General features: G+C 33.2%; 1 protein-coding gene across 1 annotated transcript; it reads left to right on the top strand.

Moving 5' to 3' along the window:
* The first annotated feature begins 6,824 nt into the window (after positions 1 to 6,824).
* On the top strand, positions 6,825 to 11,907 carry LOC127801135 (protein LEAD-SENSITIVE 1-like). The gene is made up of 2 exons (XM_052336006.1): positions 6,825 to 7,079; positions 10,948 to 11,907. The coding sequence occupies exons 1-2, from the start codon at positions 6,986 to 6,988 to the stop codon at positions 11,637 to 11,639; spliced, it is 786 nt and encodes a 261-aa protein (XP_052191966.1). The 5' UTR covers positions 6,825 to 6,985; the 3' UTR covers positions 11,640 to 11,907.
* The last annotated feature ends 646 nt before the right edge of the window (positions 11,908 to 12,553 follow it).

Here is a 12,553-nt window from a genome sequence, read left to right as displayed (position 1 = left end):
TTTTATTTTTTAAGATAATTTGTGTTCACATTGTTTATTAATGCTGTGTAGAATTATTGTGATTGTGAATAGAATATATTTTGATAGATATCATTCTAAATCTGTACTAATTTGGGTGACAAAAAAAAATTTTGGAACTGCACATCGTTATCGGGTTTTGTGGGCCACAAAGCCCGATCGGGATTTGTGACCCACAAAGTCCCCCATCGGGCCTTGTGGTTCACGAAACCCGATCGGGCTTTGTCCCATCGGGCTTTGTGGCCCACAAAGCCCAAAAATATTTTTTTTCAATTTTTCTTGACTTTTTCTTCAAATTAGTGTGTTCCATTAATAGTAAAATGATGTCTTTTTACGTTTATTGGGTTAATTGAATGTATATATCACAACAAAAGTCATTATCTTTAACTTTGTGTGAGAATGTCCATCCACTATGAATACAACCAATACATGATCAATTGTTCTAGTTAATATTGGACAAAACAAATATAATGCTACGATAATAAACTTACTCAAGAATAAAAGTATAATTTCTTAACAATAATTTATATTTTCAGATTATTATTGGGAAACTTAAAAAAATCTCATTGCAAAAAAAAAAAAAAAAAAATGGGCTTTATGGCCCACAAAGTCTCCCATCGGGCTTTGTGACCCACAAAGTCCCCCATCGGGCCTTGTGGTTCACGAAGCCCGATCGGGTTTTGTCCCATTGAGTTTTGTGGCCCACAAAGCCCAAAATGATTTTTTTTTTATTTTCTTAATTTTTTCTTCAAATTAGTGTGTTCCATTAGCACTAAAATGATGTCTTTTTACATTTATTGGGTTAATTAAATGTATATATCCCAACAAACATCATTATCTTTCACTTTGTGTGAGAATGTCCATTCATTATCAACACAACTAATACATGATCAATTGTTCTAACTAATATTGGACAAAACAAATATAATGCTATGATAATAAACTTACTCAAGAATAAAAGTGTAATTTCTTAACAATAATTTATTTTTTGAGACTACTAGTGGGCAACTTAAAAAAATCTCATTGCAAAAAAAAAAAAAAAAAACAAAAAAAAACAAGCTTTGCGGCCAACAAAGTCTCCCATCGGGCTTTGTGACCCACAAAGTCCCCTATCGGGCCTTGTGGTCCATGAAGCCCGATCGGGCTTTGTCCCATCGGGCTTTGTGGCACACAAAGCCCGAAAATAAATTTTTTAAATTCTCTTGAATTATTTTTCAAATTAGCATGTTCCATTAGAATTAAAATGATGTATTTTTACGTTTATTGGGTTAATTGAATACATATATATCACAACAAACATTATTATCTTTCACTTTATGTGAAAATGTCCATCCACTATCAACACAACCAATACTTGATCAATTGTTCTAACTAATATTGGACAAAACAAATATAATACTACGATAATAAACTTACTCAAGAATAAAAGTGTAATTTCTTAACAATAATTTATTTTTTGAGACTACAAGTGGGCAACTTAAAAAAATCTCATTGAAAAAAAAAAGAAAAAAAAATTGGGCTTTGTGGCCCACAAAGTCTCTCATCGGGCTTTATGACCCACAAAGTCCCCTATCGGGCTTTGTGGTCCATGAAGCCCGATCGGGCTTTATGGCCCACAAAGCCCGAAAATAATTTTTTTTAAATCTTCTTGATTTTTTTTTCAAATTAGTGTGTTCCATTAGCATTAAAATGATGTCTTTTTACGTTTATTGGGTTAATTAAATGTATATATCACAAGAAACATCGTTATCTTTCACTTTGTGTGAGAATGTCCATCCACTATCAACAACACCAATACATGATCAATTGTTCTTGCTAATATTAAACAAAACAAATATAATACTACGATAATAAACTTACTCAAGAATAAAAGTCTAATTTTTTAATAATAATTTATTTTTTGAGACTACTAGTGGGCAACTTAAAAAAATCCCATTGCAAAAAAAAAAAAAAAAAAAAAAAAAACCGGGCTTTGTGGCCCAATAAATCTCTCATCGGGCTTTGTGACCCACGAAGTCCCCCATTGGGCCTTGTGGTCCACGAAGCCCGTTCGGGCTTTGTCCCATCGAGCTTTGTGGCCCACAATGTCCGAAAATAATTATTTTAAAATTTTTTTATTTTTTTTCAAATTAGTGTGTTCCATTAGCATTAAAATGATGTCTTTTATGTTTATTGGGTTAATTGAATGTATATATCACAACAAACATCATTATCTTTCAATTTGTGTGAGAATGTCTATCCACTATCAACAACACCAATACATGATCAATTGTTCTTGTTAATATTAAACAAAACAAATATAATACTACGATAATAAACTTACTCAAGAATAAAAGTCTAATTTCTTAACAATAATTTATTTTTTGAGACTACTAGTGGACAACTTAAAAAAATCTCATTGCAAAAAAAAAAAAAAAAAGCAAAAAAAAAAAAAAAAATCGGGCTTTGTGACCCACAAAGTCTCTCATCGGGCTTTGTGACCCACAAAGTCCCCCATCGGACCTTGTGGTCCACGAAGCCCGATCGGGCTTTGTCCCATTAGGCTTTGTGGCCCACAAAGCCCGAAAATATTTTTTTTTAAATTTTCTTGATTTTTTTTTAAATTAGTATTAAAATGATGTCTTTTTATGTTTATTGGGTTAATTGAATGTATATATCACAACAAATATTATTATCTTTCATTTTGTGTGATTATGTTAATCCACTATCAACACAACCAATACATGATCAATTGTTTTAGCTAATATTGGACAAAACAAATATAATGCTACGATAATAAACTTACTCAAGAATAAAAGTGTAATTTTTTAACAATAATTTATTTTTTGAGACTACTAGTAGGCAACTTAAAAAAATCTCATTGCAAAAAAAAAAAAAAAAAAAAATCGGACTTTGTGGCCCACAAAGTCTCTCATCGGGCTTTGTGACCCACAAAGTCCCCTATCGGGCCTTGTGGTACATGAAGCCTGTTCGGGCTTTGTCCCATTAGGCTTTGTGGCCCACAAATCCCGAAAATAATTTTTTAAAATTTTCTTGATTTATTTTTTAAATTAGTGTGTTCCATTAGTATTAAAATGATGTCTTTTTATGTTTATTGGGTTAATTGAATGTATATATCACAACAAATATTATTATCTTTCACTTTGTGTGAGAATGTCCATCCATTATCAATACAACCAATACATGATCAATTGTTTTAGCTAATATTAGACTAAACAAATATAATGCTACGATAATAAACTTACTCAAGAATAAAAGTGTAATTTCTTAACAATAATTTATTTTTTTAGACTATTAGTGGGCAACTTAAAAAAATCTCATTGCAAAATAAAATAAAAAAAAAGGCAAAAAAAAAAAAAGGAGCTTTGTGGCCCACAAAGTCTTTTATCGGGCTTTATGACCCACAAAGTCCCCTATCGGGCCTTATGGTCCATGAAGCCCGATCGGGCTTTGTCCCATCGGGCTTTGTGGCCCACAAAGCCCGAAAATATTTTTTTTTAAATCCTCTTGATTTTTTTTTTCAAATTAGTGTGTTCCATTAGCATTAAAATGATGTCTTTTTACGTTTATTGGATTAATTAAATGTATATATCACAACAAACATCATTATCTTTCACTTTGTGTGAGAATGTCCATCCACTATCAACAATACCAATACGTGATCAATTATTCTAGCTAATATTGGACAAAACAAATATAATGCTACGATAATAAATTTACTTAATAATAAAAGTGTAATTTCTTAATAATAATTTATTTTTTGAGACTACTAGTGGGCAACTTAAAAAATCTCATTGGAAAAAAAGAAAAAAAGAAAAAAAAAAGAAATAGGCTTTGTGACCCAATAAATCTCTCATCGGGCTTTGTGACCCACAAAGTCCTCCATCGGGCCTTGTGGTCCACGAAGTCTGTTCGGGTTTTGTCCCATCGGGCTTTGTGGCCCACAATGCCCGAAAATATTTTTTTTTAAATTTTTTTAATTTTTTTTTCAAATTAGTGTGTTCCATTAGCATTAAAATGATGTCTTTTTATGTTTATTGGGTTAATTGAATGTATATATCACAACAAACATCATTATCTTTCAATTTGTGTGAGAATGTCCATCCATTATCAACAACACCAATACATGATCAATTGTTCTAGCTAATATTGGACAAAACAAAAATAATGCTACGATAATAAACTTACTCAAGAATAAAAGTGTAATTTCTTAACAATAATTTATTTTTTGAGACTACTAGTGGGCAACTTAAAAAAATCCCATTGCAAAAAAAAAAAAAAAGAAAAAAAAATCGGGCTTTGTTGCCCATAAGTCTCCCATCAAGCTTTATGACCCACAAAGTTCCCCATTGGGCCTTGTGGTGGACGAAGCCCAATCGGGCTTTGTCTCATCGGGCTTTGTGGCCCCCAAAACTCGAAAATGAATTTTTAAATTTTTTTTGATTTTTTCTTCAAATTAGTGTGTTTTATTAGCACTAAAATGATGTCTTTTTATGTTTATTGGGTTAATTGAATGTATATATCACAATAAACATCATTATCTTTTATTTTGTGTGAGAATGTCTATCCACTATCAATACAACCAATACATGATCAATTGTTCTAGCTAATATTGGATAAAACAAAGATAATGCTATGGTAATAAACTTACTCAAGAATAAAAGTATAATTTCTTAACAATAATTTAATTTTTGATACTATTATTGGGCAACTTTGAAAATATCTCATTGCAAAAAAAAAAAATCGGGTTTTGTGGGCCACAAAGTTCGCCATCGAGTTTTGTGGTCCACAAAGCTCAAAAATGAAAAATTTTAATTATTTTTTATTTTTTTTTCGAATTAGTGTGTTTTATTAGCATTAAAAATTTAAAAAATAATAATTATTAGAAAAATGTATTTAGTAGTAAATTATTTTTTTAGGGGGAACCGAACATGTGTTCGAAAACCGAACCAGTTATTAAAATATTAAAAAAATAATAATTAAAAAATAATAGTAATTACTAGAAAATAATAATAATTTAATAGTTGAAAATTTATTATTATAATTACAATTTGCAATTATTATTAAAATTTAAAAATTAAATAATAATCATTGAATAACAATTTTTCAATTATATATTTAATATTACATATATATTTAATTTTTTTTAATTATTATTAGTTAATTAATTTTATTTATATGTAATAATACATATATATTTAATAATTAAAAAGAGGTGGAGGTTTATCGGTTTGTTGTGGGGGTTAAATAGAAATTTAACCCTTTTATTTTTTTTTTGTATTGAGGGTAGTTTGGAAATTCACTATCTTTGTCTTTATTCTTAATTTTTAATAAAAGTGGATTGTTGAAAAGTCAAAGGTTATGGTTCAAAGTGGTAAAATGGCTATTTTTTACAATTATTTGTTTGGAGGGGGTAAAAACATTTTTTTGTAAAAACAAGGAATAAAAACGAATTTTGTATTTACGAGGGGGTTAATTTTTACAATTTCCACGGCTGTTATACTCTCCTTGCCCTTGGACCCTTTTACCCCTCAAACTTAACATATTTACTCTTTTGCCATTATTTTGGTTCTTTGGTTATTTGACCACCGTTTTTTTTTTGAAAAACGTGTCCCGGCTCATAATCACTTTTGGAATTCGTCTGTCTTGGGTTTATTAACCAAAATACCCCTAGGCATCTAATGATCAAAATATTTCTAAATGCCTAATGACCAAAATACCCCTATGTGAACTCTAAAAAATTCTTGGCACAATAATTATAATATTAAAAAAACATAAATTCAACAACATTCCTAAATTTTGCATCTCATAATAAAAATAAAATAATCATTATATTTTAATTTTTATCACTACAATTGTTAAATTTTAATTTTTGTCAAAATCTATTCACTCTTTTAATCATTTGATAAATTTTATTAACAAAAAGTAACGTGTCATATATTAATATAAATTTCAGAATCTCTTAATGTTAAAATTAATTTAAATCTTATTATTGAGTAATTTTGAAGTTTATATTAAGATGTGTTATGCGATTTTTTGTTATAAAATTTGAAAAAATAAAAAATAAAAATTTATATTAAGATATGCTATGTTAATTTTTGTTAGTAAAATTTGATAAAAAAAATTAAAATATAATAATCTATTCAGTAAGAACTAAAGAAGTGCAAAGTTAAAAGTTAAAAAAAGAGGGCACTTAAATTGGTTGAAACGTGGAGGAGAGGCAAGGCATCCATCAAATCAAAGTATTCATGAGATTGGCGACGAGAGGCAAAGGAAAACCAAAACCAAAACCAAAACGACGTTGCTTTGGGGAGTCATCATCCTTAGACTGGGGCTGACCTTTTCCTTGGATTCCGTGGAAAAGAATCAGAATATCAACAGCAACAGTGGTGGTGGAGGGGGAGATGGACCCCAGAGAGTAGTCGTCGAAAGGGCGACGAAAGAGAAAACATGCCAAGACACCGTCGTCATCTTCATCATCATTACTCTACGGTGAGTTGGTAGACGGTGGTTCATCAAATTCGTGGATCGTATAGGTCAGCCAGCCAATCATCTCTCTCCACATTCGTCTCTGCTTTTTCTTTTATACGGATAGCATTCTTTTTTAATCATTAATAATAATGATTTCTTTTATTAATTTACTTGGGTGTGTGAGATTTGTCCAATTAATTTCGACAAGTGACCTTTTTTCTACGCACTTTTAAATAAATTCAAATGCGAATATAGTTTATGCACCTCAAAATTAAACGTTCAATACAGTTTATGCAAGATTTACTTTTCAACATTAAATGTACCTTCCGTAATTTTTATACTTTGGAATTGATTAGCAAGTAGAACCGAATGTAATTGTCTTTGTATTATTCTCTGAATTTTTTGGGGGTGGGTGTTCATTTAACAGGAGCGACTTTGACTTGCAAAGGGGTACCGTTTGGAGGAGGAGGAGGAGGAGGAGAGAGAGAGGCGAGAGATGGGGCTGCTCAGCAACAAAGTCGAGAGAAGTGAGATCAAACCAGGAGACCACATCTATACTTACAGGGCAGTCTTCGCTTACTCTCACCATGGTTCGAAACTTTCTCTCTCTCTCTACTTCCTTTTCTTCATTCGAGAGCTTACTCTATGATCTTTATTTGTTGACTCAATGATGATTTTTCTGAAACTTCGCTCAAACATGCAATGTGGGTTCTCCTGGGAAATCCTGCTTCTGGGTAACAAAGCTAGTGTTTTTCGCCTTTCGGGTTTTCCGTTCTTTCCATTTTTCCCTCTTGGCTGGTAGTCTAAATTGTTTAATACAGATAGTACAATTCGGATTAGGGTTATTTCCTTCAGTTTCTGGATTTATGTTGCTATATTGTTCTCTGTGTCCCACTCGAGATTCAAGAGAATGCTGGAGGAAGGATCTCTTTGTTGATAATTTTTGCTTTGGAAAATTCTTGATAAGCTGATTCTCTTACTAAATCATCCAAGCAAGAACAAGTTCATGAAGTGGCAATTCTCAAAATTAAAATGTCTCTAATAGGTTCTTACTAATCATGGAATGCTTTCGTAACTTGTGCTTGTAAGACATCCATTCCTGCCATTTTCTGGCGGGATTTAATGGATCATTTAGAATTTTGGCGAACTAATTTGCTGAGGAAATTGTACAAATAATTATAGATGACTTTACTCCTTTTCCTCTCGTGTCACTTCCTGCAAGTGATTGGAAGAAATTGTCTCGAGTATATTGACATGTAATAAAATAAGCAATTATCCAGTAGGTTGGTCCTATCAGATAATTTACAGATAAAGTGCTTCTTGTACTCAGAAGAAGGCTTGATTGTGGATTTTGGTGAAAATGGGGCTGGGGCAGCAAGTAGTTTGTTTCAGGGGCTAAAAAATATTTAGTTTCTAGCAATTAGCATCAATGCATATATTGAGTCACTATCATCAGGTTCCTTTGTTCTCTTCTGTTGCACATAAAAGTCATAGGACAGCTAGCGCAAGAGCAATGTCTGGTTTGCATCCTATTTTTTAAGTTGTCTATAGTGGCATTGTGAACAGATGGTGGTTCTTAACCAGTAATCCTGTTGATTGACCATAAAACCATTTCAATTGAAGCAACGGCTAGAGGAATTTGGGTCACTACCAAGTTTAGAAGAGCTAAATGTTGCTTGTTGTATGATATTTTTTCTTTTTGTTTCTTTTGGTTGGTCTCCTTGCAGCAGATTGGCGCATCAACATTGTTAAATTTTTCCTTCTTATACTAGCATAAAATTTAGCCTATTTTGTTATACAAATAGTATACAAAAGAACCATGTCAACCAAAACTAAACACTAGATGGAGTCGATTGTGTTTTCTGGAATTAGGTGTCTCCACATCAAACATTTGCATGCCACTTTGCTAAGACTTGCAGCCTTGCAATGTTTTGCTTCTGCCAGTTCCTTTTAGTCAACTTCTATAGTTGCATATAAGGTTCAACAGGCTATAAGAGCTTGTATGTAACTATTTGATCACTCAACTAAGTAGGTCATGCAGCAAGTAGCACCATGTAACATTGTTCCTTTTATTGCATCATTTTTAGGTTTTTGTAATGTACCTTTGTTTGCTATATAGAAGCTTTGTCAATATCAATTGGTGAGTTTTTCTCCCCTGGTTCATATTATTGAAACTTGTATTTTCTCTTTGGACCTTTTCTATTTAGCAAACTTCTTGTGTGGATATGTTTCTGTTGTTTAAGGTTTTCTTTGTCTCCTTCCTGTGTTTGCCTCCTCCTCTCTGAAAAACTGGCATACCCAATTGGAACAAAATAAGGTATAGCAAACTCTTAAAAAAAAAGCTAGATGCCAGGATTGCTGACAGAAGAGAAAACTCCTCCCATTGTAAGTGCCAGAGAAGCATTTACCGAAGAACATAATGCAGGGAAATAGAAGTTGCTGCAGAGATGTAGTAAGAAGAAAAGGATGCGTGAAAAAGAAACCAGTCGATAAGAAAGAGAGTTTACCTAGTTTTCACCCGGGATTTATGGTGTTGGTTACTCCAGCTGAAAGAAAGATTTAACTATTTTCATTTATAATTCTATTAATGCAAAATCTTCATGTAATGGAAGATTGCTTCATAGTTCATAATAGGCACATGGGAATGGGGAAGGCTAAAATTAAAATAGGCCAAAAAATTGAAACATGTAGACACCTGTTGAAGAGCGAATTACATTTGGTATATACATGAAACAGTTCATCGAAAAGGAGGTGAAACATTGATGAGATCATCACAAGATTGAATTATTTTAGGATTTAATTGTTTCAGAATTTTAGTTTACTATATTCGGAAATTTTATTCTATTTGGTGTTTTATTTCTTAGGTTATGTGGCTATAGGCATACCTCATCCCTGTCTGGATGCTATAAACTTTTGGATGATTGAACTTTCATTACAGAAATCAATTGCTTGTTTTCTCTCTGCCTTCTTTTTTCTTCTCTTCTTCCTCTTGTTTCTGTCCCCTTTATTATTATTATTATTATTATCTCTTATCTTTTTATTCTAATCTATTCTCTGCTTATTTCTACCTCTGGTCTCCATCTTCTTCTACTCTTAAATCTTCTTTCTGGCGATATTGCTATTCTTTCTCATTATCTATCCATCTCTTCTCTCTCAACTGGTTATTCACCACACGTGTCTTATACAAAACCACCTATTGATATGTGTCCTACATGCAGCCTCTGCATCTAGATGTGTGACAATCTTCTTATAAGCAACTTAATAATATGTGCATCCAAATGTGGTAACCCTCCAATGAATAAATTAAAATACACCTAGCAACTAATTTCATAAAAATTACACCATGACATAATAAATGATCCTGTTCAGAAAGCCTCTTGGACTTTCTTCTTAAAGCCCGATTGTCTAAGGAGGTGGTCCTCAATATTTATTACATCAATAGAAGTGTTAAGGTAATTTCTCCCTCAGTCATGATGTTTCAAGCTCTCCTGCATATCCCATTCTAGATCTGAAAGTCAAAAGGACAGATTGGTAAAGTGTGTCACTGTCTATATCAGATTAATTAGGCACACTTAGACAAGAAATTAATGTGATTTTTATGTTGTGTAATTATTTTCATATTCAGTACAGAAGAAATATTTTTACTTTGTGATATTTTCAGAAATTAACATGATGATAAGCCATGTTGTGCAATTATAGAGCTTATCATGCAGAAAACAGAAATGTGTGCTTATTCAGATATGATTAAAGAAGCTGTAAAATTCTCCTGGCCGCAGCCTATTTCCATTGCTTTATAGATTTTGGGGCCCTTCATAACTGTATTATTCTCATGACTCCAGCCTATTTCCATTTCTCCTTTGTGACCGGCCAGTCACAGGTTTGAATTGTGTTTACTTTTTTGCAAAGTAAGGGTAAAGTTGTATACAAAATTGATCCTCCCCCAAATGCTCACATCTTAAAACAAATTTCGATTCATGCCTAGTCGGCCAATAATATGGACTACCCACTTATTGAGGCTTCTAATGACAAGGTCTACAGATATATAGAAAGATTTATATCTGATGTTTATACACTTGGAAGGAGCTTAATATAAAGTCCTAAAGAAAAAAAGTCATGCGGAGAATTTTAGATAAGGGAGTCAAAAACTTGCAATGAAAGGCGTAGAGGAATTAGCCAAAAAAAGAAAAAAATGACTAGAGGAAAACCAAAGAAAAATTGATAGAGAACTCTTAGACATAACATGAGATATAATAACCTTACATAAGATGAATGCTACTAAGCTAAAATTCATGTACCTGACCCAACCTTGTGGGTTTTTATCATTTCTATACAGGTTACTAATTGTTAAACTTATACTTATTGCAATTGCTGTGACATATAGTGTCTTCGTTCTCTTGGCATACAGAATAGGTGTGCTTGTCTGCGTTTTTTCCTTTCTTATGTTGTCAAATGATGCAGGTATCTTTGTCGGGGGAAGCAAAGTGGTCCATTTTACGCCTGAGCGTAATGAAAATTCAGCCACTGAGACCTCTGCAAAGTCTTATGAAGAAATATATAATCTTCCGCCATCGTGTCCCACTTTTCCCGACTGTGGATTCAGGCAACCCACTAGTGGAGTAGTACTGTCTTGCCTGGATTGTTTCCTTCGGAATGGATCTCTTTACTGCTTCGAATATGGAGTTACCCCATCAGTTTTTCTTGCCAAAGTACGGGGCGGCACTTGCACAACCGCAATGGCGGACCCACCTGATGCAGTCATCCACCGTGCAATGTATCTACTTCAAAATGGATTTGGAAATTATGATGTGTTTCAGAACAACTGCGAGGACTTTGCTTTGTACTGCAAAACGGGCCTTCTGATAGTTGACCGGTTGGGGGTTGGACGAAGTGGGCAAGCTTCTTCTGTCATTGGCGCTCCTTTGGCTGCTCTTCTTTCCTCCCCTCTGAAGTTGTTAATGCCAAGCCCTGTTGGTGTGGCCACAGTAACAGCTGGTATGTACTGTATGAGTCGGTATGCTACTGATATTGGTGTGCGATCTGATGTTATCAAGGTGGCAGTGGAGGACCTAGCTGTGAACCTTGGGTGGGGGCCCAATGGACAGGTGCAAGAGGAGGAGGATGGCCGCCCTGACCTACAGATTGTCAAATGATGTGACTAATCCCCCTGCCCCCCGAAGAAAAAAAAAAAGGGAGATTGCCAGGTGATCTTGATTTCGTGGGTTTCAATATTGGACGTGTATATACTCCAGATTTTAGCATGAATTAGAATGTTATTGGCATTAATAAACTCCATGCATATCTGGTAATCTTTCCTTTTTAAACTTGTGGTCCCAGCTTCCCTGGTAAATTTGTGGAGAGGCACTGAAAACTTGTTTGTTGTTCTATTATGAAGCACTGAAATTCTTGATGTTTACCCTTTATCGTGGAAAGTTATTACTAGTCGTTTACACGGTTCTTATTGTGTTTCATTGATGGTGAAATAGATTTTTGTTTGTCTTGGCATTAATACTCTCACCACTATTATTACATGGGAACTAAAAGTTAAAAGCTGGTTGCCGTTTGAATACCATTCCTTGACTAGGCTGTGATGCATAGGCCAAATTGAGGGGAGAAAAAAAAAAAAAAAGATTTGAACCCATATGTCGACCAAAATGTTTAAATGAATTCTTAGTAGAGCACTAGAGCTATCACAAATCAGTGGGTTGAATATTTTGGAAGGTATTACAAAGTAAAAGTTTATAGTGGAAGGATTTAGCGAGGGCATATTGTGTAGAACAAATCTGTAGGTTTCAGTTATGCCTCTTTTACATTTAAGGCATTAGTCTCTTATGTATTATGGGGTATACTTCTCTTTTCTTTTAAGTTTGACCGTTACCACCTTTTTTACTATTCTTGTATCATTGAGATTCTATTCTAAGGGAGATTGCTATATACTTAATTATATCCTTATTTGAGGATTTGAAGCGGTGTTGTGAATGGATTGAGTTTAGGTAGATTAAAACTCCTTCAAAGACCTCCTTCCCTATCTACCTATGTTGAAAGTTACGGCTCGTTAGAGAGAACC

Source organism: Diospyros lotus, chromosome 5, assembly GCF_014633365.1.
Source record: "Diospyros lotus cultivar Yz01 chromosome 5, ASM1463336v1, whole genome shotgun sequence".
Taxonomy (NCBI): domain Eukaryota; kingdom Viridiplantae; phylum Streptophyta; class Magnoliopsida; order Ericales; family Ebenaceae; genus Diospyros; species Diospyros lotus.
The sequence above is the reverse complement of the archived record's forward strand: the minus strand, read 5'-3'. Positions and strand labels throughout refer to the sequence as shown.